This window comes from Xiphias gladius, chromosome 3 (assembly GCF_016859285.1).
Source record: "Xiphias gladius isolate SHS-SW01 ecotype Sanya breed wild chromosome 3, ASM1685928v1, whole genome shotgun sequence".
Lineage (NCBI taxonomy): Eukaryota > Metazoa > Chordata > Actinopteri > Istiophoriformes > Xiphiidae > Xiphias > Xiphias gladius.
The window spans coordinates 17,399,082-17,424,940 of NC_053402.1; the positions used below are offsets into that span (position 1 = coordinate 17,399,082).

The following is a 25,859-nucleotide window of genomic DNA, read 5'->3' on the forward strand; positions in this document are numbered from 1 at the left end:
CGTTGTCCAATCAGAGTGAAACAAGAAAGACAGGGTGGGGATATACGCATGCGCTTTGTGGTTACGGAACTAGGCAGTCTGATCTAATGAGAGGCGATGATTAGCCGTTAGCTTGTTGTCTCCAGAAGAAGAACTTACGAAGTTTTCTTCGTCTTTGTCTGCCTGTTAACCCTGTCCGCTCGAGGTATTGTGATGTTACTGTAACAACATACGTGTAGTTGGTATTCTTGCTTCTGTGTTTGTTTGTAGTTTGCCTTTAGCTAAAGATTTAGGTTAAGTTAGCATTCATTTGTTAGCTCTGTGCTAACTAACAATAAGTCGTCGCATTCTGTCGAGCAACGCGAGGACAAATGTAAATGTTTGATGTTGTATTGCCACTAATATACCATTATGAGCCATGTCAAGGCATGCCTACTCACAAAGCCTTTCATGTATTTATCTGCAAAATGTATACGTTTGTAAGGCGGTTCCGGTGCAGCTGAATCTCGCTAAATTCTGACTCGGTGTGGAGCTGCACCATCAGGATGTTCTGTCAGCACTACCTCTTGCTCCTGCTGTGTGTCGGAGTCTCTGCGGTTGAAGTGCAACGCCCCCGCGGTGTCCCTCTAACAAGTAAGCATGTATAATCCGCGAGTACACTCACAGTTGTATGCAAAAGTTTGGGCACCGCTGGGCAAATGACATGTTTTGTTGGTTTTTGAAGTGAAAAGTAAGGACAACCCCTGCGTCAAACGGACATAAAAATCGAGCCTTTCTTTGGGGTTGTGTTGAAGCCAGTGGTGCAGAGAACACAGCACGGACAGAGGGAATAATGGATTCCACTAAATATATGCAAATTCTGGATACAAATGGAATGTCAGTCACATTAGTTGGGTGCCCAAACGTTTGCAACTGCCACAATTACTCATTTGTTTTTCTTTCTAATTTCTAATTGGTGACGTAAAAAGAATCAGTGCATCAACATTTGAGAAAAGGCACATTTTTTGGGCCTGTTTGCTGCAAGGGTTGTACTGTATTTACTTCTTCTAACTTAAAAAAAAAAATCAAGAGAGTGTAAATCTGTTGAGTGAAAGTTCACTATCAGTTCTCTGTAGTTTTGGAGCTGTCGTGGCATTGACTGGTCTCCTTTGTTCACCCTCCTCAACAGAACGGCAGTTCTATGAAGAGGGCAAACCATTTACTTGCCTGGATGACTCCCGCACTATTTCCTTTGACAGAGTGAATGATGACTACTGCGACTGCCAGGATGGCTCAGATGAGCCAGGTGCGTATATCCTGCATGCTGGAGACTCTTGTACCACAGTGTACTGGAATAAATAAAATAGTCCCTGATAAATGTTTAGGAGGTCTACTTAGTAAGTATAGGTCTCACTGCTGTTTCCTATATTTAATAACACATTTATTTATAGGCACTGCTGCTTGTCCCAACGGCAGCTTCCACTGCACCAATGCAGGTTTCCGACCGGCCTTCATCCCGTCCTCCCGCGTTAATGATGGAATCTGTGGTATGAATTTTAGACTGTGCAGACTGTTTCTTTTCTGTTGTGTTGTTTGGTCAGGATTTTGTGTAACATCTGCGTTTCCTCAACAGACTGTTGTGACACAACAGATGAGTACAACAGTGGTGCTGCCTGTCAGAACACCTGCAGGTGGGAATGTTTTTGGATTATGACTCTAACAACTTACAATGATTTCTCCATAGAACCGATAGATGTGTTACACTTAAAGTTTCCAGAAAATATTAAATGCGTTCAGTAATTTTTTATATCGTGTATGATTTGCAGGGAGTTGGGGCGCAAAGAGAGGGAGAGTCTGCAGAAGATGGCAGAGATTGCTAAAGAGGGATTTATGCTTAAAAAACAACTTATCCAGGAGGCCAAGAGGAGCCTAGAGGATAAGAAGGTGTGAATGACAAGAAAACATTTGGTATTTGTTTGTGTAGTCATCAAGAGTCAGAGCTCAGAAACATGGATTACCGCATCTACACCAACTAGTGTATATCTAACTAACTATTTCACCTTTGTTTTGCTTATTATGAACAGAAAAACTGTAGGCAGTTGTGGGAGTGACCTTAAGTTGAGCACATCCTACTCAATCACTCAGAATGGGCCTGGTTCTCATCCAAAAACTAGATGCATCTGAAGTCTCCTGTAAAGAAAGAAACAAACAATAAGCTAATTTCAGAGGAACATAAGATGCCAGGGCTTCCAAGTTGACCGTGAGGTTATTAGTGGCACAATGCTGTTATTCTTTCCTGTTTCCTTTTCAGAATTGTGTTACAGTACCTTTCTATGGGAAAAGTGTTGTATTTGCATCGGACAGTTGTTTTCTCTGGAGTAGATGTTAATGCAATGTTTCATAAATTGAATGTAGTTTTCAGGTATTGTGTAGATCTTATTTGGTTAAATTCATTATCTTTAATTTATCTCAATAGGCCAAAGTGGTAGATCATCAGGTCAGCAAAAAGGATCTGGAAGACAAGGTGGAGGCTCTGAGAACTGTAAAGGAGACTGCAGAGCAGCCAGAGAAAGAAGCTAAAGAGCGCCATCTGAAGGCCTGGGAAGGTAAATTCAAATGTGAAAGTACATGTCCTTTTTTTGTTTTTGTTTTTTTGTTTTTGTTTTAGTACATCACATTACAGATAGTATTGCCACACACGCTAATATTACTCTAAAAACTACTCTGGTGCAAGACCTCTGATCAATAGTTTGAATTTTGTCAAAACATGTATAGTAACATTGTATAGAAGTACATGCATGATCAGATTCGCTGTTAATTCACACAAAGTAAAATTGAATTTGTTTCAGATCAAAAAGCTCTCATTCGCATGGAGAAGGACAAGGCGAGACTGGCTGAGGTGTTTCTTGAACTGGATGATGATGCAGATGGCTTGTGAGTATCAGCACGCTCCAGAATTATTAGCAGCCATAATGAGGGAAAATTTACAGTGTAGTAAAGCTTACCAGGGAAAATGTTAAAAGCCAATTTTAATGAAGTACTTCAAAGAAGAAATGCAAAATTTAAATCTGGAGCCATATTTATTTTAAGTTGTCTTTTTGATTTACCATATTTATTGGGAATCCAAAATGCTACCACACAGCAGACTTATAAATGGATGGTATACAATACAGATCACTACTTTGTAATTGTAATTTGTAAAAATGTCTTAGAGTAATTTATGGCTCTTTTTAAAAACATTGTATATCCATGCCTTTCTTATCTACACTCGAGTTGACTATAACTTAGTGAATGATGTACTTTTGTTTATCTCAGTGTCTCAGTGGCTGAGTTTGTGTCCCATTCTGAGCTCGATCCAGATCCAGATTCAGATGGTTCATTCACTGAAGCAGAGGCTCAGGTAAATGTTTTCTTTTTATGTTGTTCCTATGAAAGCACTGTAGTCACTTAATTAAAGTATTTTAAAAATTTTGAAACATCTTAAGTAGCTGAACAAATCCAACTGTGAGCCTTGTCTTTGGTTTGTTTAGGGATTATTGGGAGGAGTGGACAAAGTGGACACAGTAGCATTTGAGGCTGTTTGGAATAACATCAAAGAAAAATATATATCAGAGGTAACAACCTTTTAATTCTTCTAGTAAACTCCATGTTTAAAAGCCTCTGCTCCTCTAATGTGTGACTTTCTTGGCATCAGGCCACCGCAGACACCGCAGCACCAGTGGAGACTCCACAGGAGGAGTTGAGGGAGCCAGTCTCTGACAATGACTCTGAGCAGTACCCTGAAGATGACATCCCGGAGGATGGAGAAGAGGATGATGAAGAGGATGAGGATGATGACCCAGATGACGCAGACTACAAGGTAAGCCCACTAAGTTTCTCCGTCCAATTTATACAGGATGACACTCAAGTTTATTTTAGTGAGCCATTTTTATCTGTGTGTGATATGTAGACCCATCACACGATGCCAGCTCAAGAAAAGAAGGATGATGATGATGATGAAGGGACTATGCCACCCTATGACCAAGAAACGCAGACCCTCATTGATGGTAAGTGTGTGTGTATGAAACCAAATGACTCAGCCAGTCCCTGGTATGGGTAAGTGAGTCATGCTGTAAAATACCAGGGGAAAAAAACACGGATGGATGTATTAGTTTGAATTTTAATGTGATATCTTAAAATGAATCACTCATTCTGGAAGAACAAATAAATGTTTATCAGGAGAGCAAAGCGATTTAATTGAATATATGAAAGCTTTTATATGACAGAGGTCTATTGCTTTTTTTTTTTTTTTTAAATAAAAGCATCAACAAGAAGTCATGATTTGCTCAGACTCTTTTTACATGTGTATGTAAGCATGTGTTTAATACATGTATTGATTTGGACTGAATTCACCGTGAGGGTGTATTTTAACTCTGAGCATCTGATTCCCAGCTGCTCAGAAAGCCAGGGATGAGTTTGATGCGACTGAGAGAGCTCTCCGGGAAGTGGATGATCAAATCAAGTAAGTAGCCAGCCTGAATGTGGATGAGCTTCGCTGCCAATAATGCAATCAGTGTTACCATAATTTCAGTGTAACTTTGTAAGAGTGGATGATTTTGTTGAACAATCACTGTTCTTAGTTGAAGACTGAAAAATACAAAAAAGGTTACATGTTGGTTTTGCTTTTGGCTTGCAGGAACCTTGAGAAGGAAATTTCCTTTGACTTTGGACCAGATGCTGAATTTGCCTATCTCTACAACCAGTGTTATGAGTTAACTACTAGCGAGTATGTGCACACTTTGACTTTGGAAAAAAGTCCTTCTGTTTATTAATGATAAATTGATGAAGTTTCTAATTCTGAAGGTCTGAGTTCATCTTTTGCTTTCAGGTACATCTACAGGCTCTGTCCTTTTAACAGAGTATCCCAGAAACCCAAGTATGGTGGATCTGAAACTAACTTAGGGTAAGAGACTATCCATGTTGTATCTGTCTGTTTGCAGTGTTTTTGAAGCACACTTGACTCATCCTGTACTTTTTTCTGTAGGACATGGGGAAAATGGGCAGGTCCTGAGGATAACATCCATTCTATGATGAAGTATGAACATGGAACTGGATGCTGGCAAGGCCCTAACAGGTCCACCACAGTGAGTTTCAGCCAGTCAGTCCTGACTTGATCTTTTTCTGTGCTTGATTTTACTCCCAATAATTGCTTCTCATTGGACAAAGCACTAGAAAATAAATAATCTTTGTCCTACAGGTTAAGATAACATGTGGAACGGAGACAGTTGTGACATCTACCTCAGAGCCCAGTCGCTGCGAGTACCTGATGGAGTTCACCAGTCCTGCTATCTGCCAGGAGCCCCGGAACCTGGATCCAGAGCTTCATGAGCACGTAGAGCTCTAGGTCCACTTGATTTGTGAGTAACTCTAATTTTTCTCTGTGTGTTGCCAAACCCCTACGATAATCTGAGACATAATCTCACACCAAATTGTGTGGTGTAAATATGAGTTTCTGCAGGACCCTGTGTGTCCCCTTTAGGATCTCAAATGAGTCCTAGGGCCAAGATGTTTACAGGATTCATGTTTTTGACCATAAACTGATCTCCATTTCTACATGGTGAAAATGTAGAAATGGAAAATTCTACTCAGGTAAAATAAAAATCAGTGACAGTCAGAGCTGTATATTGTGAAGGTTTAGTGTTTTCAGCATTTTGTTGCGAAGAAAATCCCTTGTGCGGTTACAGCTTCACTTTATAAGAAGAGCAGGACAGCAGGAAGACCAAGGTAACGGCAACTTCATCTGAATTCATTGACCTTGTTAAGAGGATTAAGTATTGATGAATGGTAAGAATTTAACAATGGAGTGTGTGTGCGACACAAATCTAAACAGCAGTATATTTACGGCATATGTTCTTTGGATACATTATCAGTAAACTGGATACAATATTGTGATGTATTCTTTTGCCTTACTGGTGCAGTATTGCATCCATCCTTTACTGCAGACATCTCAACTCTAGAAAAATGTTGAACAAGTTTAAAGATAATACCATGGCTTGCAATATATTGCGTATCACAAAAATTGCTTGTTTGGTGGTATTGCGGTTACCTTGGGCATAGGCAGTGTATAGTGATGTGGTATATTGTGGGATTTCCTGTGAGGGCCCAGCCCTGATGTTGTACAGAATGAGAAGATGTCAGGTGTAGTTTACCTTGAAAATAAACAAGGATTATAAAAGGCTACTGTAACGTATTGTGGATTTGATGTTTTAAACAATGATTTAGCGGTTTCTCCTTTCCACTTTATGGTTTTTAGGATTGATGGTGATATTGTAGACAAAATATTGAACTAAGCTGATCTTTATGATAATGATAGTGTCCATGACTTTAGGTTTGTCCAAGTGAGTGTGGCCAACAGAATTTTAATTTTTTATTTTTTTTTTAATTTGTCATGGATTTAACTGAACGCATCATCTAACCCAAAAGTAAGTTATCACTTTTTGTGTTACTTTGGAGTCGATATATCCCTGGTGTAAATGCTTATTCCTCGGAAATTAAACCTACAGGGATTAATTGCAACTAAATTGTTCTTCCCCTTTAACAACTGGGAAGCCATGACTTAAGCAAAGAAGCCATTCAAATGACAGTGTATGCTTTCTATTTTGCAGGTTGTTCCTGAGGGACCACACAGTCACTGCAGCAACATGAAGTTGCCATGCTGTGAGCGGCACCACCTTGGTGTCGGCTAACAATCGCGATGGAAATTCTGATTAGTTATGTCGTCTACACTTCCAACGTCCAGTGCTACCTGTTGTGTTGATTCCCTGATTTGTGTCAAATGTAGTGTTTTGAAATAAAGTTCTTTTTATCATATTCCAAACTTGTGTCCATTTTTAACTCTGCCATTACAGCCTACTTTATGACCATTTTGTTATAACTAATCTCTCTATCAAAAATGGTTGCTTCCAAATATGGTATATGCAGTTTTTATTAATTGTAGTAGTAATTAAATACACTTCTAAAACATGATTACTGGGGAAAAAAACAGTTAGGAAGACCTGTGCGTGTGCGTGTGTGTGTGTGGGGACAAACACAAAAAACCCCCAAAACCTGCACATGTTTAAAAGCAGTAGCGTATGCTTCTGTTCTTTCTTTCATACTGTCAAACTATTTAGCACAGTAATTTATCTGCCTTTATTTAATGCATATAAAATATGGACTTACTACTCAAAAGACCTATTACAAAACTAACTGGAGAGTGTTAGGAAACATGTTGGTATCAAAATAACTTCTAATCTTTCTATGTGATTGTGTTCTTAAAACATGTCAGTTCGAATGCCAACATACAAGCCTTAGTTAATGTGTACATAATGTAGTTAATGCATGATGGTTAAAAAGACATGTTTGGTAAGAACGTTCAGTAATATTTTTTTGACAGTCAATAAAAATCAAGTCACTAATATTTGTAACTTTTATTTTATTTTTTTCTGGCATGTAAAGTACAAATAATTAAACAATTCCATGAAAAAGTCTTCAAGCGTCTTCAGCTGAAATCCCAGTAATAAATATCCTAGACTAAACTGAAAGGTTTTTTTTTTTTTCTTTGTTAAATTTTGACATTGTTCATTTGGTCAAGTTTGGAAGTATGAGATTTTGTATTTCTTCCACTGATATTGGTGTCAGCAGAACTGTTTTGATCATTTTCACCTTTGATTTGTTCTACCATTCCAGGAAAATGTAAGAAAAACATCACTAAGTTACTGCGTCCCCTCTTCTAAATAAATAGACACAAAATACAGTTGGTTGAGAAACAGAAGGACCACTCACCCCTTTACTACCCTAGAGACTCCCAAGAAAACCTTCCTATAGCTTGTCTGAACCCTGTTATATCTTGCCAGAGCTCTTGGCTGGGTTTCCAAACAACGTCTTTGTTTCAGTAGCACAAATTGATGTTGATAATGATACAGATGATCTCAGGATTACAATGCTTTTACAGAAACAGAACCCTTAATATCCTTTTTTTTTTTTTTTTTTTCAAATAGATCAACCCATCAACATTAACAGGAAAGCATCTTGAGAGCATATCATACCCAGGACATCTCCTCTGTTACTGGCTAAATGCTGGACCATAAATCGGACCAAAGCCTCACTACAGGGGCTGTCCCATGTCTCAGGGGTTCACCGAGTGGTTGAAAAAACAAGACTGTGATTAGATTAAATAATTAAAAGATTTTCATTTAACAAGACAAACAGAACACAGGCAGTAAAGGCATAACATCTAGCACACAGCATGTATGTTTATACACTTCAATTAGTTAAATATAGCAGTGCATTCTTTGACTATGGAGAACGTTTCCAAATCGTACTTCTAAAGCTGTTTTTCTATTTGTCCCCCTTTTAAGAAACGAAATGGTGTAACCACAATTTTGGCAAACTTAAAATCTTTTAAACTTGCAAATATAATGAAATAAACCATAAATATACACAAAACATACTTTATACGAGGCAATAATAATAATCATAATAAATAGTTTTTAAGTTAACAATAAGTTAAAACTACAAGCTTAAAGTCGCCCAAATAATACAAGTTTGTTGGCGCTATTTTGAATTTTTTCTGTTTAAATTATTTTATGTTGCAACAAAAGCTACCACAGACTTTTACAAACACAATTGAACACAGTTTGATTGAAATAAAAAAATTCTAACTAAGTCTAAAATCTGCATACACTGTAAAAACTGCAACTAATTAAATAATGGAAGAAAAATAAAAAACTGTACCCAATCAATGCAACCAAACATAATCTTTGACCCATGTGTGTTCTCTATGGCAACATCAACAACACAAATACGCTAATTTAACAAGTGAGTCTTGATATGTAAATGAAATCAATAAATTACAGGAAAAAAATGATATTTGAAATTGACATGGGCTAAAACTGATGATATATTAGACAGTATTCCTTTCAAGGTCATTGAGAATTGTTCTATTAAGACAGCCAAATATGCAGTTTGTTTGAGCTTGCTTGGTCAGAGCACAAATTAGGGGCTGAGGAAGTGATTATGGAAATTTATAGATCAGAGCTCTCATTACTTGTTTGATTTTCTTAATGAGTCTGTTCATTTTTGTGTTTCTGTCTGAACTTTTGCTCCTTTCACTATTCTGCAAACCTTTTCAGTGTGACGTTTAATTTCTTTTTTAAAAAATATATATCATTTGTTCTCAGTCAATATAAAAACAAAGCACATTGCACTTACTGTTCCATAGGAAAGTTTTTTTGTCTTTTTAAATGATTATTGTTGTTGCTCAAGCAGTGTAGTACTGTTTCCTGCCATGGTCCTTCGCTCTCTTCTGTACATTAGGTGTAGGTCTTTGTATAGACTGTGTATGAAAGGTCATTTCGGGCTGTCGGTTTGGTTTGTGGGTTGACTGTACTACATCGGACATGGCTGGGTAAACAACTCCAGCTGCAGTACAACATGGCCTGTTATCTCAGTTGTTCCTAACGTCTCTCACTGGTCTCATCAAGTGCTCAGTCCTACTCTGCTATCTCTTGCAAAGTGCTCGACCCAAAATAGCTAGATTAGTCTTTTATGTGGTCAGCTCTGGACACCCCACCAACAATCATTCAGAATATTTTGGGGGATGAAACAGTATGAGTCAGATTGAAAGATGCCAGAGTAAGCATTTGAAGTGGTGCAATGTTAACGGCTTTAAAGGAATAAACTGGTCACAAGACCAAATAGATGATATAAGTGTAAGGGAAATACATTATATGGATGCATACGATTTTTCCTTTGTCAAGAGCTGAATTGATTTATCCTAATTTATTTTTGATATGCCTTTTTTTATCATTCGGTGTCTGCATGAAATGTGTGCAAATGGCAAAGCTTGCAACTGTTTCATGTTAGCATTTGGTTTAGTGGTTTTATGATTTACAAATGCAAACTGATATGCGCAACTTAGATATTCAAAAGTAATGATAACTGAAATTGTAGAGGGTCCTTATTCGATAAACAACATAGATTTGTACAGCAATTACTCAGGGAATAATATAGTTATAATTATCCTTCTTGGTACTGACTTACAAAGCAGTTCTTTGGCAAAAATCAAATGTATCTAATCATGAAGAATCATGCTCAATGGTCATTATTAATTGGCGAAACTGTTTGAGTCTGCGTTTTACCTATTTATCTGTAAGCATCTATTCAGTTTTTCTGCTGGGCAATGAGCTGATCTCACTGCAGCTTTGTCTGGGATTCTCAAGTCAAAGAACTTCACTTCACTGCACCATCATTGAAGCAACACTGTACATAACTTCAGGACAAGAGATGTGAGTGTGTCTAAGCAATCAAAAGTATAGATGTGTCTGTCAGGTTACACCCCCAACTGTTTAATTTTACTTTTTAAAATCAGATTTGTTTTTGATAAGTTTCTTTCAATCGTTTTGATATGGTTTAATGGTTAGGTTTATATGAGATACAATGTTCCTTCGCCCCTTCCCTAAATCCCCACCCATACACCGCATGCCTGTTCCCCCTTGGTCTGCAAAGATCAGAGGGTTTAAAATAAAGCCATGCGATGTCCCAATTTTCCAAGCTTAAGAATCTGTAAAAATTCAGCACAAGGTCTTGTTCTTTGTATGTATAAAAATAGATTTATCTCTAATGTAATCCTTTCAAAGAGATCGTCCTCTTTGGCTAACACAGCGTCATTTAGAAAAGCAAAAGCAAAATGTCTTGAATATAGTTGACCTTATTTAATCTGTTATCATGTGCAGATGTCTTGATATTGAAAGACATTAGCTCTCCCCAAGGTAAATCTTAAGTCTGGTGTGTAACAGACTTTTCAGCTAGACAGGTTGGCCTTAATATTTCATCAGGGTGTCATAAATAATTTTCATGCAGTTGGGTTGGGGATATTTTGAGAAATGCTATTTTTGTGGTAGTGCCAAACAGATCTGAGGCAAATAAATAAATACCTTTCTGTTGTGAACAGAAGTATAATAATGACACTTATTTGCAGGCTTGATGTCGTACAGTCATCTTTTGAGAGGGCAGGAGTTCAAAGTTTCTGGGAAGCTTTTAGGAGAATAGAGGGGTTTTAAATAAAACTGAGGAGCATTTGGCAAAGCTGGAGGAACTGGTAATCTGTCTCCTCAAAGGATCAATGATCATTTTAACATTGCCAGATATCATTGCTCACACATGTGACTCTAAGTCAGCTTTATATGTTTAGCCATTAAGAACTGCAGTTCTCTTAATCTGCTTTATGCATGTTGTTACTGTAGAGCCCGTGTATTCTGCTGAAATGCAAAACTTTGACCTCATTTACTCATGGAGCTTCTATCTGTGCACTAGACAGAAGAATAATACCGGTGCTCTTGAGTTTTTTGCTCATCTGTGTTGTTTGGCTGCAGACCTGCCTAGACCATTGTTCAGTCCATGGGTGTGTTGTTTGACATCTTTTTCAGAGTTACTTTTTGCAGCTACTTGGATTATAATCATATTGAAATGATCAAATCTTCTGCTTACATTTATACAAATCTGAAGAAATAACCTCTCTTAAGTAACAGTAACATTCAAAATCAGAGCATGTCAGCTAGAACAACATAATTTGGTGTTCTTTCACATCTTGTTTGCATTTTCTCTTGATCTCTTGACACCAAGGTCAGTTAAAGGGATCTCACACCGAGTCATGGCTGACAAAGCCGTGCAAAGTAACATGGCCTGTGGATAATGTAAAATACAGATGCAATTTAAAAAATGATGCAAAAAGTTTAAAAACACCGGTATTTTCCTGTGATGTGGCTGTGTTACGGTGAAACGGTTTTCCCCTCGCAATCATCCCTCTCACACAAGAGAATAATAATGAACACTGTCACCATGCCAGTACTGCTGCTCTAGATTAGAAAAAATACAGGAACCTTTTTTTGTTCGTGTGGACTAAATATGTGTATATTTTCTACTTACTGAACTGTGTTTCTGTGATACTTAAGTGACGTTTGTGTTGTTCGGTGTGAGACTGAGGGAAAGAGTGATTCTGATGGCCTTCGGACTACTCTTTTTTTGTGACCAGTATTCATATTCATTAGTTAACCTAAATGATATTGGGTCTGAGCTAACAAGCTCACATAGGGTAGAGAAACTGCCTTTACGCTAGGCACCACCTAATGCAGGTCAGGAAACAGTAGTCAAAGTTTCTAGAAAATGCTTACATACTCGGCTATTATAACCACCTTAAATATTGAATATATAGTTATATTTTAATAGACGTATATAAGAGAACACTGTTTTTTAATTTCATTTTCTTTGATCTAAAAAAATCGCTGATTCAAAATGCCCAAGTGTAAAAAAGTGACTACATCCTCTCCAGCAAGATAGTGGGAGAGATGGTGGGGTAAGAGTTTGGGTAAATTGCACATATTTGTTCATTTAAATTTTTGATCGTTTTGTTTAGCAGTTGTCATTATTTGCCTGAATTCAATCAAAGCACTCAGTACACATTCTCTGTCACATTCGTTAGACTGTCTCCTAAATAGATAGCTCTTGCCCCTACCCAACAAACCAGCTACGTACCCCTTCTAATTCAATCCAGGCAAATATAGGGAAGGACTAGCATGTTGTGTAAAGAGAAAAGAAAAACTCCACTAGTGTGTTTGTTTGAAACTCTGACGTGTGTATGCTTGCGAATGGATATGTTTGGTTATGTGTCTGCATGTATGTTTATCTGTATGTCTGTGTTTGTAATAATATATTATGAATTTGTGTGAGAATGTGTCAGAGAGAGACTCAGTCCAGGCCCATGTAGAGTGATGGCACAGGGAGCTCAGGTTGCTCTCCCCGCAGGTCGAAGGAGCTGGTGCCCACTGCCTCTCTCTCAGGCCTTGTGCTGCTTGCTGGTCTTGAAGGAAACCTGCAGCACGCGGTCACCCAGGCGGTAGCCATTAAGACTAGCAATGGCCATGGCGGCTTCATCGTAGTTGGTCATGGTGACAAAGCCAAAGCCCTTACATTTGTTGGTGGTGAAGTCACGGATGACCTTGACATTGGTGACGGCACCGAAAGGCCCAAAGAGCTGCCACAGGACGCTCTCGTCCGCCTCGGGGGACAGGTTGTACACAAAGATGCACCAGCCAGCTCCAGTTGGACCAGTAAGGTTGACCCCGGCCAGGCTGGTCATGCTGTCAATGGTGATAGGCGAGAATCTGGGGAAGAGAGTAGGAGAACTACCATGGGTGTCATTCTGAAGTTCCACACAGCATTCAGTGCTCTATACTGTCTCTTACGGGCATATATCTGTGAGAAATGATAAAGCTTGTAGTCGGGTATGGAGTCGAGGGACCCCATCTCCATCCCCTCTGCTGTACAGTAAGGAGATAAATATGCGGGCACCACAGTGGCTCCAAACTACCCGTTTCCATACAAAATGACGCTGTGTGCCCCGAGACACGGACACCCAAAAAAACTGCATATTTTCTCATTTTCTCTGCTGACCAAAGCCTCTGGAAGAATTAAACACATGAATCACAATGTTCAACAGAAATTCACAGTATTGAACAAAACACAGAAACCTAGAGAGGGATGAAAAGCAAATTGGAATCAAATCATACAAAAACTGGAGCAAACAGAGGAGACGCAAACGGAATCTGGTATGTCCATGCTGGTGAAAAAAAGGGGACATTAAAGCAACTGAAACTGACAATGTTAGTTCATAAATAAATACATATAAATTATTTCTAGTAATTAAAACAAACGAACAAAAAGGTTAAACAAAGCCATGCCAGAATACCCTGCTGTTAGAAGGGTGCATCATTGCTTATTGCAATTACAGTATTTTGTTGTCTGGGCTGCTTCTGTAACATGGTTAAATGGGCAGTGGGTATTAGGAATTATGGCCATAATGTCTCATTTTGAGAAGTCAGCAGGTGGTATTCCGGGCACTTTGTTTGAGGTTTTATTTTGGCATGGATGCTTTTGAAAATACACCTTTGGCATTTACCTCTTGACTCCGTAGCTGGCGTTTAGTAAATTGTCGAGTCTGCAACGCAAGAGGGAGAATGAAGGGGATGCAGAAGTTAGTTATGAGATCTACAAGGAAGGGGGGCTGTCAGTTCACATGTAGCTCCTTCACCAGCTGGCCTCCAGAGGGCATCCTTCACTGCACCGCAGTCCCAAACCATCCAACCACAAACTGATGGCTTGTCAAATAGTCCTGTGAATATGTGCCTCAGCTGGTATTTATTGCTATAAATGAGTTCAGTTGTTTAAGCTCACAAAATATGTTCCCCTTTAATAGTCCAAATGTAAGATAAATAAATCTTTGTCCTAGGGCATTTCACATCTGCTGAGTAAAAAGATATTATCCATACAGAGTAAGTTTGCATTCCAACATCAGAGTATACTTACAGTTGTTTTTGAGGTTCCATAAAAATATTTCATACTGGAAGCCTTTGACTTTCAAAGCTTTTGAACCTTTATTCATAATTACACGTGTAGATGTGGCCAAACTTTGGCAATGGCAATTAATATATGAAGTATAGGCAACACTTAAAGGTTCAGTATGATTCTTCTTACACCAAAATTTATTTAGCTTTAGTTTTGTATTGTACTTGATAAAATCTGGTCTCTTACATTGGTTTTGAGCTGTTATTTGGATCTGGTCCCTTTCCAAGTGAAGGGATCACGCTGCAGTTTAAAAGAAAGTCAGAGAAAAAGAGTGAGAAGGAGGGACAATGCCATATTGCCATTTCCTTCTTTACTATAAATTAATGATATTGCTAAAAGGAACAGTTTAATAATAAGTGTTAATAGTGACATAAAATGTTTTGTTTTTTCCTTTGGAATGTTTTTGACCATACAGTTTTTCTTATTTTTTGGGTTGTGCGACTTCATCTGATGAACTGTTCTTGAATGTAGCCACTGAAGAATATTTACTCTTAGCTATTCTCTGGTGTAGTTGAGGCTTGATAATTATCAAAAAACCTTTTAGAAACTTGACTTTGATTATTGACTCAGTGATAATAATACATGTAATACTAAAACAATGAAATATTGACACACTTAACACTTGGCTTTCAAAATTTGTAGGATATAGAGTTTGCTTAAGCAAAGCAACAAAGCAGGATGACCTGTGACTTGGTCTTGAAACAGTATCTTTTTATGGACTATCTGTCGGTTAGTGATGGACACTCTGAGGTTGGTAAAGGTTCAGTACCTGAAACGCTGAGTCTGGTGGTGCAGGGGCCCCGTGTAGCGGCGGGCAGCAGTCTGGTACAGCTGAGTCAGTAAGGCCTGGCCTGTCTTCTGGCTGGGGTTGTTGGCGAACTTGACAGTGATGGGCTCAGCGGCACCCAAAGGCTTCTGTCCGTTCAGACCTTTGATGGCCTCCTCTGCTTCATTTCGCTTGTCAAACCGGATGAAACCCACTCCTCGTGATATGCCTGCTCCGAATAAAAAAACAGACCAGTGTTACTACCTTGGCATCAACCACAGTTCTTGCCTACAAGTCTAACTGTCCTGGCTGGGATAGATAGAGGTCATCCAGAGGAACTAACTGTCAGCATGAGAAGTGAAATAAGGATATACCTGTAACTTGGTCCACTAGTATGCGGGATGTGATGATGCGACCGTATTGGGAGAACAGCTGTTCCATGTCTTTCTGGCTCATGGTCTTGGGGAGTCCACTAACATAAAGATTGGCATCACGGATAGAAGCCGAGCTTGGCCGGGCATATGATACCTATAACACCCAAGTAAAATAAGTCAATAAGGGCATTCTATTAATATACCTCCAAATCGCATTTGTCTCAGAAGGCTTAAATTAGAAAAAAAAAGCTTTTTGGACTTGAAGACTTCAAGTTAAGAAACATGTTTGAAAGACCTGATTTAAGTGGACTGAGTTCTCAAAGAGTGCCCAACAGATAGTCTTTACTTTGACACCCACTGATTTCTCCTTATTCGCTATCTCAGATCACAGACCCAACTCTCTCTCTGCTATCTGTGGACTTAATCAGTGCCTTTAAGCTCACACCAAGCCACAATGAGACTGTCAGAGACGCAGAGACGACTGCGGCCATTGCCCAAACTGATACCAATCATAAGTTAACAAGCACAAGTGTCAGCTTTGATTTGCACTGAAAAACATCAGTCTTAGTTGATATATTTTCCTGAATTCACCAGCGACTTAATTAGTGCACAGCAATTTTTGGTGGTTCTGTGCTTATATCCCTTATGGTTTTCCTTTGGTCTACTTTCAGAAAATTTTAGATCTGTTACTGCCGAGGAATATCTGATTGATTGTAAAGCCATACACATAATCTTGTTATTGTGTTTATGGGAGGATGTGAACACGTGTGGTAGATACTTCAGTTCAGTGCTTTGTTGGGAGTGCTGTGTTTTTGTGTGATGGAGAGACAGAGTGAGTGTTGTCTGAGATAGGCTGAGCTGCCCTCCCTGTCCTGCCTCCTTCCTTTGTCTCTGTCCTCTAGGGGAGAACAGCTCCACTGGCAAACAGCAAACAATGTAAGAGCATCACAAGACTTTGCAGGATCCTTGATAATTTATAAACACACTGCTCAAACACACACACACACACACACACACACACACACACACACACACACACACACACACACACACACACACACACACACACACACACACACACACACACACACACTGTTTATATGCATATGTATTGGTTTAATGAATATAAATGTTCAAGAATTTTACTACTTTTTTTATGAATAGTTTTAATATTAGAATTGTGTTCACGGCTTCCTTTGTGTGTGTGCACAAGGCAATATTATTATCAAGTATGTATATTATCTTTCGAAAGAATACAGGTGTTCTGATTTCATCCATCAGTACTAAGCACCAGTGTAATTGTGTACACAGACAGACTGTATAAGCAGGAGGGTTGTGTGGTGCAGTGATTAGGGTGTTCTGGACGAGTCAGGAGGGAGTTGCTGTGTTCAGGGAGCAGAGGCTGCCCTATAATTAACCCTCTCCCTGTCGCTCCCACAGTACAGATGGTGCCTGAAGCCCATATGGCCTCTAATCCTGTCATTGGCATTCTGCTCTCAGAGTTACCCCCTACCCTTCTACTGTTGCCCCCTCTCTCACAGTCTCACCCCTCTCTATTGAAGCCTCCTGCAAAATCAGAAAGATGAAACTATGATATTGACCATAGGAGTTATTTTTAAATTTGAGAGTAAATTATTAAGAAGCTAATTATAGCGAGAGTGATGTATATATACATTAATTAAATAATAAATGAATGTCCTAAAATAAGATTAACAATAAATTGTAATAATTGGCATGACAATTTTAGCCCCCTTGCTACATGGTTGTACCAAAGTAAGAGGTACTTATCTTGTATTTGAAAGCCTATGCATACTGTAAATCGATATTATGTACAATACAATATGTGTACTTGTTCTTCCAAAAAAGTAACCAAATCCAGTTCTCAGCATTGCCTGCTTACAGCTCATGGTTTGATCAGTCATAAGTCAGAATTAACGTCCCTATTCATGGACAGCTGTTGGAAGATCACCTGCTCTGCTCTCTCAGAGATTTGATTTCTCAACCCTGCAGTTTGTCTCAATCTTTGATCTACTTTGATCAGGTTGGGGGGATGGAAGGAAGTAGTGTTTAATAGTACGCCCCCCTCTTTCCCTCATCTGATTTTGGGACAAAGAAGCCCCCTAATTAGCCTAGATTGGAGGCAGATGGGGTAACCTGGTCTGACCCTCGTGCACCACAGTCAGGCTTCCTAATTACATTTCCATCACAATAACCTCTGCATGCTGTCCGCCCCTTGCTTTCTGACCTCCACTCTCTCCTTCTCTTTTCACCCTTTTTCTCACTTCCTTTGTTCTAGCCACTGCTCCCTTCTGCCGCCTCCTCCCTTTTTTCCTCCCCTCCCTCTGTCACGTCTGTCACCACGTCTTTCAACAACCCCCTTGACAAAATCTCCACTTCCTTTCTTTTTGTCTAGCATGCCATCAAGAATCAAAAAAATAAACAGGGATATTGTAGAGAGTAGAGGTCTGCTCACCTTGATTGTTTTAGTCTGTAGTTTGAGACCATTGAGTGTGTTGATGGCCTTGTCTGCATCATTTGGATCCACATAGTTTACAAAACCATATCCCAAACTCTGACCTGGAGACAAAGAAAGAGGCATGGTAATGTCGAACATTATCAAAACCAGCTGAGGTGCTCAATATTTTTTTTTCAATGTGGACAAATTGTTATACCTGTTATCTTGTCTCTAACTAGCTTGCAGGACTCAATCTCTCCAATGCTACCAAACAAACTTTTGAACTCTTCCTGGGTCATGTTCTGAGGCAGGTAGTTGACGATCAGGTTGGTTTTACTGTCGTCTGTGGAGCCGTTGGTGCTGATGACTGGACCGTTTGGCAGACTGGTTCCGCTTGGACCGTTGGACACCTGGGTTTCCATGGTGCTGATTATCTGCTTAGGAAGAGGGTGGAGTTAGATTCATAATTCAAAACATCACACAAATGGACACAGTGGTGATATGGCTGTATATATATGCATATTTACTATTTAACCTACTATAATACATACACAAATAGAAGCTATACACCCAACCATGCACACAGACTGTCCACTTTGTCACTGTCAGAAGGAAAGGTCAGGAATCAGCATTGCTAAAATGGAGATGGATACGAGGTCTGATTTATCATCTCCCCTCCCCCCTCTTCACCCCATCTTTCCTCCCCGGCTCCCTGCCTCTGGTCCTGCAGATGTCACAGTCCCTTTTTCCTTACTCCTCCCCTCCCCCTACTCTCTTCCAGGGTCAAACACCATTACATCATTACACAGGGATGGATAATACTGATGGTGGTATGTGAAGCTGGCGAGAGGCTGGGGGAGTTAGGGGTGGCAGGGGGTGAGATGACGAACAAAAGGGAGAGTGGCAATGTTAAATGGATTTGATGCAAGAATAAATGAGGAATAATGGGGTTTGGTAGAAAAATAAGCTAGGGATTACATGTTTGTTTTTTTGACTTTGTTAAGGTTTCTTTGTTGTCAACTGACTATTTTTGTAAGTAGAGTAAGGGTGTGGGTTAGTGCAAAGTATAGTGTTTGTGTCTCATGTTGCTCCGCAGTACAACATGTTGCTTAATTTGATCTACAGAGGATTCTCAAAGAACATCTGTGTGGTCAGAAACAAAACTTCCTGCTCCACCTTCCCTTTCCTCACTCTCAGCACCTAGTTTTCTGTCTCTGAATCATAAGAAATCATTGTAAATTCTTTTTTTTATGTAAACAAAGGAAAAATAATTCAAGTTAAACTGGGGACAGTGTCATTTCTTAGTGTGATGTTGATGCTATATAGCTGCACCTACTTGTTTATTTGTTCAAAACATCTAATATCACAAACTGAAAATCTGCAACAGTTTTGGGCTTACTATCCACTATTTTAATTTTGCACCCTACTTTATGATGCACGTATTTAGTATATTGATATGCAAAATATTTTTTTCATTTGCATCTGAAATATTTTCCTGTTCAGACATCACCAGATTAAATATTTGATTTATTTCACTTGGCAAAGTAAATAAGTATTTATGCATGCATGAGTTCGGTTCTCTTTGTTGACCAATGCATCTAAAATGACCATGGTTGCATTTGCAGTGCTTTTTTTAAGTGTACTATTGGAACTATGGTCCATTTCAATACTTGCATACATTTTCACAAACAGCACCGTTAAGTGTCTAGATAAACAGTTTTCATGTGCACTTGTAGGGCCAGAATTCAAATTATTGTGTCAAATTGTGGGTTTGAGCTGTTGCAGATCTCTAAGTTGTGGGTGTTATGTATGTCAATAGGGCTAATTGAGTCTTCTCTAAACTCTTGGGGTCTTTCAATGTAGTCCAAAGCAACAAAGGGACTTAATTAATGAATTTTTCAGAAATAGGTCTCACTGGACCACATAAGCATTATTTAAAAAAATATATTTATCTTGCAATTAGCCCCTATAGCTTTTTGGATTATGTCCTTTAATAACACATAACCAGCTATATTTTAATGCCCAAACGGCTGTGAGCATTTTATGTTCCCCTAAGTATTTTTCTTTGTTGGTAACCTAGAATGATCACTGACAAAGATGAGGACTTTATTTCAGGATGTGAATCTCATGCAGTGTGGAAATGTGGGCTTTCACAGTTCACTGTCTCTTGGAAATCCACCATCTCATTGTATTTGTATTGTGCTCTGTTTCATTGTTATAATCACATAACTAAAATAATTAATTTCTTCGATTATATTTTTGAATCTACGGGCATTTTCGTGTGTTCTCTCTCCATTTCTAGCATCCGCGAATTGATCTGTCTAACCTGCCTTTTTCCCTCGTCTCTGCTGCTGCTGTCTTGCTTTGAGCCTCACCTCGACTCAGGTTGCCCAGGTAACAGCCCCTCAAAGACTGCATTGTTTCAAATGGCTGAATGGCTTTCTTACTTTAAGCTCAGTGTGTATTTATGTCTGTGCATATTAGGAGCGGATATACAGGTCAGACATTTTTCCTCCATTTATTCATATTATATAGCTTTGCAGACACAGGGACTATCAGTAAGTCAAATTGATAATGTTAAGGGTTGACAACGGTTAAGAGTTAGGACAGCATAAAAATAGCACAGCTAAAATGACAGCTGAATTTTTGTGCTGTTATAAATGATGATACGAGTAACACGTGTTGACAGTAAAGGTGGAATCAAGCTGTTATTTATTGTTATATTGACCTAGTACGTTGTTGTGTAATCTGATGCATCTGACTATTAGAAATATTATAAAGTGACTGAGTCCCAAATATGACAAAAGCATTTTGATGGAAAAAAAAAACACACACACACATCAGGGCCAACTGAAATAACCCCCAGCATGGCAGAACACACATCCCCAGTGAACAGTGTGAAGTTATATAATTCACAGACCCACCGAGTAACGGGCTGGACACTGAGATTGGCTGACACAAGCAGCAATAACATTTTTATACAGAAAAAGAGAGAAACAGCATGCTTTGTAGTTATTTGAAACAAATAGAAAAGATAAAAACCACAGAGGATTGTTTCGTCTTTAGGCCGTCCTATTTTACATTCTACACCAACATAAAAATTAAATAGTCTAGAGTTTGATTTGCAACAACCTCCTTACTATGATATAAAGATACAATAAGTCATTTTGACGTTGTATAAAGACCTACAATAGCATGAATAATCACAATATGCCAAGTATAGAGCTACTCAAGCTATAGGCTTCAGACATTTTCTACTACTGGAGACAATAGAGATGTTCAATCCAGGGGTACTTCGTAACCACGATATCCAGGGTGTAAATATGGCCCAGGTCTTTTGTTGCCTATCATTGCCCCTTCTATTGCAACGTATTTCTTGTTAACTATCTAATAAGGTTGAAAAGGCACTGTAAAAATAATCTTTTAAAAATCTTCTTTTAAAATTTGTAAAAGATTCGAGTTGTTAGGGTAGAACTATGTGTCCCACACTGCTTTTTTCTATTTTGGGGTTCTGTGAGATCTCCCTTAATATTTAATGTACTGCATCAGCATCGCCTACACATGGTCCCAGACTTGCACGCAAACACGAGCCCTGCCTCCCCTGCCAAACACATGAACCCAGACTTGCACGCAAACAAGAGCCCTGCCTCCACTGCCAAGCACATGTACCTCCTACATTGTGCACTATTAACTTACAAAACACAGAAAGCATTACATGACTACATGTATATGCAGTCATTGTTCTCTGTCTTTTGATGCTTGTATACGGCTTTCCCAATTCATCTCTGCTCCAAATGCTACACGTTACAGTGCATGAAGAATCAACAGAAAATACATTTGAATATCGGTGCAATATAACATGAGAGTAAAGGACGTGGTCACCATCAGTATTTTGTTTTGGCTTGCACTCCCAGCAAAAAAGAATAAGTGTTTGATAATTATAGGCTTAGTTTAGAAGTAAATACATTTGCTTTATGTGATCTAAGTGTATTTTAGTTTTCTTTGTGTAGTAAAACTAATCATCAAGTACAAAGTAAATATATATATATATATTAATATATTTTTTGAATTAAAAATGATGACAAGGATTTCTCCTTTTACTATATTACCTTGTCTCTACTCCACATTATAATGCATTATATAAAGATTTTTTTTTTTTCTGGAAGGCATGAATCGAAACTGAATGCTAGGCTGAAGTGTAAATGAGCCTTCTAAATAACACAGATTACAGGATTATCCCAAACAAAGGGCATTAGCCACACTCTCTGCAGCTTAAGGGATCATGGTGGCAGCTGTAAAACAACAGGACGACAGGAGTCACAGCTCATGTCAGCCATGCACCGAGGCTCCCTTCTATTCTCCGCTCCGCCGACTAAAAATAAAAGATTTCTGAAAGATTCCGGCTCCCCGAGAATGGGCTGCTTTGATAAGATGGGGGCAGACAACGTCAAAGGCTAGGGGAGACAAATTTGTCTTGGAAGCCCTTGTAGCATGCGGGGCGCTCTCCAGCGTGCTGAAAAAGGGAGTGGCTTTCGGACGGTCTCGTTTGAGGAGACAGAGGCCTGTGAATTCTGCAACGACCACCGAGTCGCTTTATTTTATTTTATTCGTAGAATTTTAAAACGTTTAAATTCGAGTTATTAAGGAAAAAAAAAACACACACACATTTTTCTGCTACGTGGTTTGTGGCAAAAGCTAAAACCGAATCCCTCGATTTCACGGTCTTTCTTATTTAGACCTTTTTAAAAGGCAAGACTTGTGAGCTCTGCAGGCATTCATGAACCGGAGCGCCTTTTTGCTGAATAAACGTATTGAAACGACCAAACAAAAGAGCCACCCGTTCCTCCTCTTCTCTCTCGCCGAGGCTATGGCAGCACTATGAATATTAATGTAAACAGTGGCGCTTTGTGTTGTGGCCAGGGGGCTGCAGGACTCTCCGGGAACAATGGCTGTTACAGTTGCCAGCTCCAAGTCAGAAACGCCATGATAGGTCAAATTAAAAAAAAAAAAAAAAAAAAAAAATCAGCAATCGTAGGTATTTATCTTCTGACGTGGATCCGTTGCCCTGACAAAAATGGATAGTCGTGTATTTAGTGATAGTTGTATTTCAAAGGCTGGGTAAAGTGGCTCTACCTCGGCGAGCGTTACGCGTGTGTAAAGGCGAATGACCGCCATTAATAATAGAAATATGCATTGTCAGGGAAAAGAATGTTTTTCCATAACCCTCACAAAATTATCAATCAATGTTAACGTCAGATTTGTGCACCCTCTGCAGTGAAATTATCTGGTCAATATTCGTTCCATAAAAAGATTATTGTACGGGCAAAGTGGTCCAAGAGATGGATTTTGCTGTCTCAGAGATGGAGGGTACATCCTCTCTCTCCGTCTTCCCCTTCAGGCTTTATGTTTGTTGCTGATAATTACACGAAGTCATGGGCAACAGGAGGCAAATCACCGCTTACATAATTGCATTTAACGTCTCATATAAGTCTTAACTGTAGAGATATAACGCAACGTGAGCCTGTCAGTCCGTTGCATTTTTGGTGGTCTAAATGGCCTCTAACCTTTTAAATCGCCAGCCAAAAAGATTCACATTTTAATTCTATATAGACCCAGCAGTTCTTCCTTGGCATCGAGCAACTGTTGAGACTGGTGTACAGTGATGGCCTCGGCTGTCCTTGTCCTTGAATTGTGTAAGCGCCTTGGAAAGGTTATCTGACTCAACGCTTTTATTTGTTTGGCACTGCGGTACAGGCATGGAGGACTGCGGACCATGTGGAGGGGAGCTACAGCCTCTGTCGGCGTGACACTGTCTAGGCCCGCGAGGGGACAATGGGTAATGCACAGCGGAGAGAGAATGACACTGGAGTCGGGAATGTGGCAGGTGGGACAGTTCGAGCCTCACAGAAGAGGAAACAACGTGCTGTCCACGCACATTTTGCACAGTTTTTCGAAGCAGTATTCTGGCCCTTTCAAATTCAGCTCAATGAGATCTTAAAGTTATTCATGGTCCATGGTCCCGAGGACCAGCTCTCTCTTTCACATGCTGTTCTTTCTCTGGGTTAAGTCATTTATATTGTGTTCCTTCTCTTATTAGTCATGGGCTGAGCAGCCTAATCATTCGATCATGTGTAGATATCAGTCCAATTCAAATTAATAATTTCCAAATCCCTTAAAACTAGACTAATAAAATAATTGTATATCTCATAATATATATACATATATATATAGGTATATCTCTTTATTAAGCAGGGGTTTTTAACACCTGTCTGTAATTTTAAGGTTGGACCTTGAGCAGCATCCACGCCGATTCCCGCTTTATTATTCATATCCCGGCTTTTATAATTTAATGTAAATGTGTCTGGGCTTAATTGGCCCGCTTAGGTGAAGGACCTGCCGTCAACTGTTCCGAGCTTGTCGGGAGGTTAACGCGGAGTAGGCCGTTTGACGCTCGGAGGCCCTCGTTTGGCTCTCAAGTCCAGCAGAGACACGCCCAATCCGGCCGTCGGCACGGAGCAAAGCCAATTCATCGCAGCTCACACCTCCTTTTATCCGACGAGCGCGATGCAACCATGGCCATCTTGAACGTACGCGATGTGATCCTCGGAGAAAATGCGCTTAAAATGGAGATGTCCGTGCGCGTCCTTACTGTCGCGGCCTCTGAGGTTTCCAACCCATTTGCTCGGTTGCATCGCAACGAGAACCCTGAGGAATTTTGGACTTTGTCTGATTCAATGCAAACCAATGGATGCGTAATTTCCCTCCTCCCCCTCCCCCTCCCGGAGTGACTCGACCCTTTTTTTCTTTGCCTTGCTGGATGGGCCCTCAGCCTCCGAGGCATCATGTTTTGTCTCAGAAACCCGTCTCCAGCATCCTTGTGCCGCACCAGGCAAAGAAAGCAAGTCCTCCCCCAACTGAACCCAGCGCCTCGTCGCCTTTCCACCACTGTAATCCTGCGGAATCTTAAACTCCTGCATCATTAAGGAAATATATTCACAGCTGCGACATTTAGGCAGTCGGAAGGGTTGTGATATAAAACCGTAAAGCCTGTGCCATCTAAAATGGCAGGATAAAGACTTTATCCATGGCTGAGGATGACTGCGGGCTGGAGCGCAGCCGGCATGGCGCATCACTCAGTATGAGATTGCTAATTGCCACTATCGATCGTTAATCTTATCATAATAATATGGCATTGAATATTGGACGGAAACATAGGACACTAATCCCAAAGCTCGGGTATGTTTTGGCATGTGGGCATAGCCATGCAGCTGTAGTTGAATTATATTAATCTCCGCTAAAGCTATATCAGTAGCAAAGATGTGAAATAAATCTGTGTATGGCTATATCACATGTGGACATGTAGTTAACAACAAATCCAACACAAAAGGACTGAAATACAATGTAGGCATGCTGCTACAACATCCCCTCCACAAATATAAAAGAAATAGAGTCATACGTACAGTAACCATTCTTGACGTACAATGAAAGAAATCTAGGTCCTTCTTTGCACTGGTCTTGAAGCTGAAGGCTGAGTCTCTTCGACCTTTATATTATATGGCCCTTATGTTCTGTCAGGAGTCCAAATTAAAAGAAAAAAAAAGAAAAAAAGGAAAAAAATACAATCTTCGCCAGGGGATCTCAGCCCTCTGAGATTGTAGGTGTCCTCTATAGGATGAAAATGAGGAGAAAGGGGTTTTCTACTGGATGATGATGAGGGAGAGCGTTCTCTCCGAGTGGCGTGGGCGATGGTTCAGAAAAAAAGAGAAGCAGTGATCCTCAGCAGGGTGTGTCCAGGGGAGGGTGTTCTGGTTCTGCTGTTTTTGTGTGTAATTCCCTGCTCCTCTCGCAGTCTCCTTCTGTGCCTCTGCTGCAATGTTCTTCTTTT

The 25,859-nt window shown here is 39.7% G+C and overlaps 2 protein-coding genes across 6 annotated transcripts; one reads left to right on the forward strand and one right to left on the reverse strand.

The window, feature by feature from the left end:
• Positions 1-48: 48 nt before the first annotated feature.
• Positions 49-6,814, forward strand: prkcsh (protein kinase C substrate 80K-H). The gene is made up of 18 exons (XM_040115490.1): positions 49-184; positions 464-612; positions 1,148-1,264; positions 1,410-1,505; positions 1,592-1,649; positions 1,785-1,902; positions 2,435-2,564; positions 2,808-2,892; positions 3,274-3,358; positions 3,489-3,572; positions 3,653-3,817; positions 3,908-4,004; positions 4,390-4,459; positions 4,634-4,723; positions 4,826-4,900; positions 4,982-5,081; positions 5,195-5,354; positions 6,603-6,814. Exons 2-17 carry the CDS (start codon positions 525-527, stop codon positions 5,339-5,341), a joined length of 1,605 nt encoding a protein of 534 aa, XP_039971424.1. The 5' UTR covers positions 49-184; positions 464-524; the 3' UTR covers positions 5,342-5,354; positions 6,603-6,814.
• A 5,997-nt stretch (positions 6,815-12,811) lies between these two features.
• On the reverse strand, positions 12,812-25,443 carry elavl3 (ELAV like neuron-specific RNA binding protein 3). 5 transcript variants are annotated; one of them, XM_040122496.1, is made up of 8 exons: positions 25,435-25,443; positions 18,192-18,408; positions 17,993-18,096; positions 15,520-15,673; positions 15,149-15,377; positions 14,566-14,619; positions 13,934-13,972; positions 12,812-13,160 (listed from the first exon to the last, which is right to left on the reverse strand). In XM_040122496.1, the coding sequence occupies exons 1-8, from the start codon at positions 25,441-25,443 to the stop codon at positions 12,812-12,814; spliced, it is 1,155 nt and encodes a 384-aa protein (XP_039978430.1). The 5 variants fall into 5 exon arrangements, with proteins under 5 accessions (XP_039978430.1, XP_039978449.1, XP_039978439.1 ...); XM_040122515.1 differs by lacking the exon at positions 14,566-14,619 and having other exon boundaries at positions 12,812-13,139; XM_040122505.1 differs by lacking the exon at positions 14,566-14,619.
• Between the last annotated feature and the right edge of the window lie 416 nt (positions 25,444-25,859).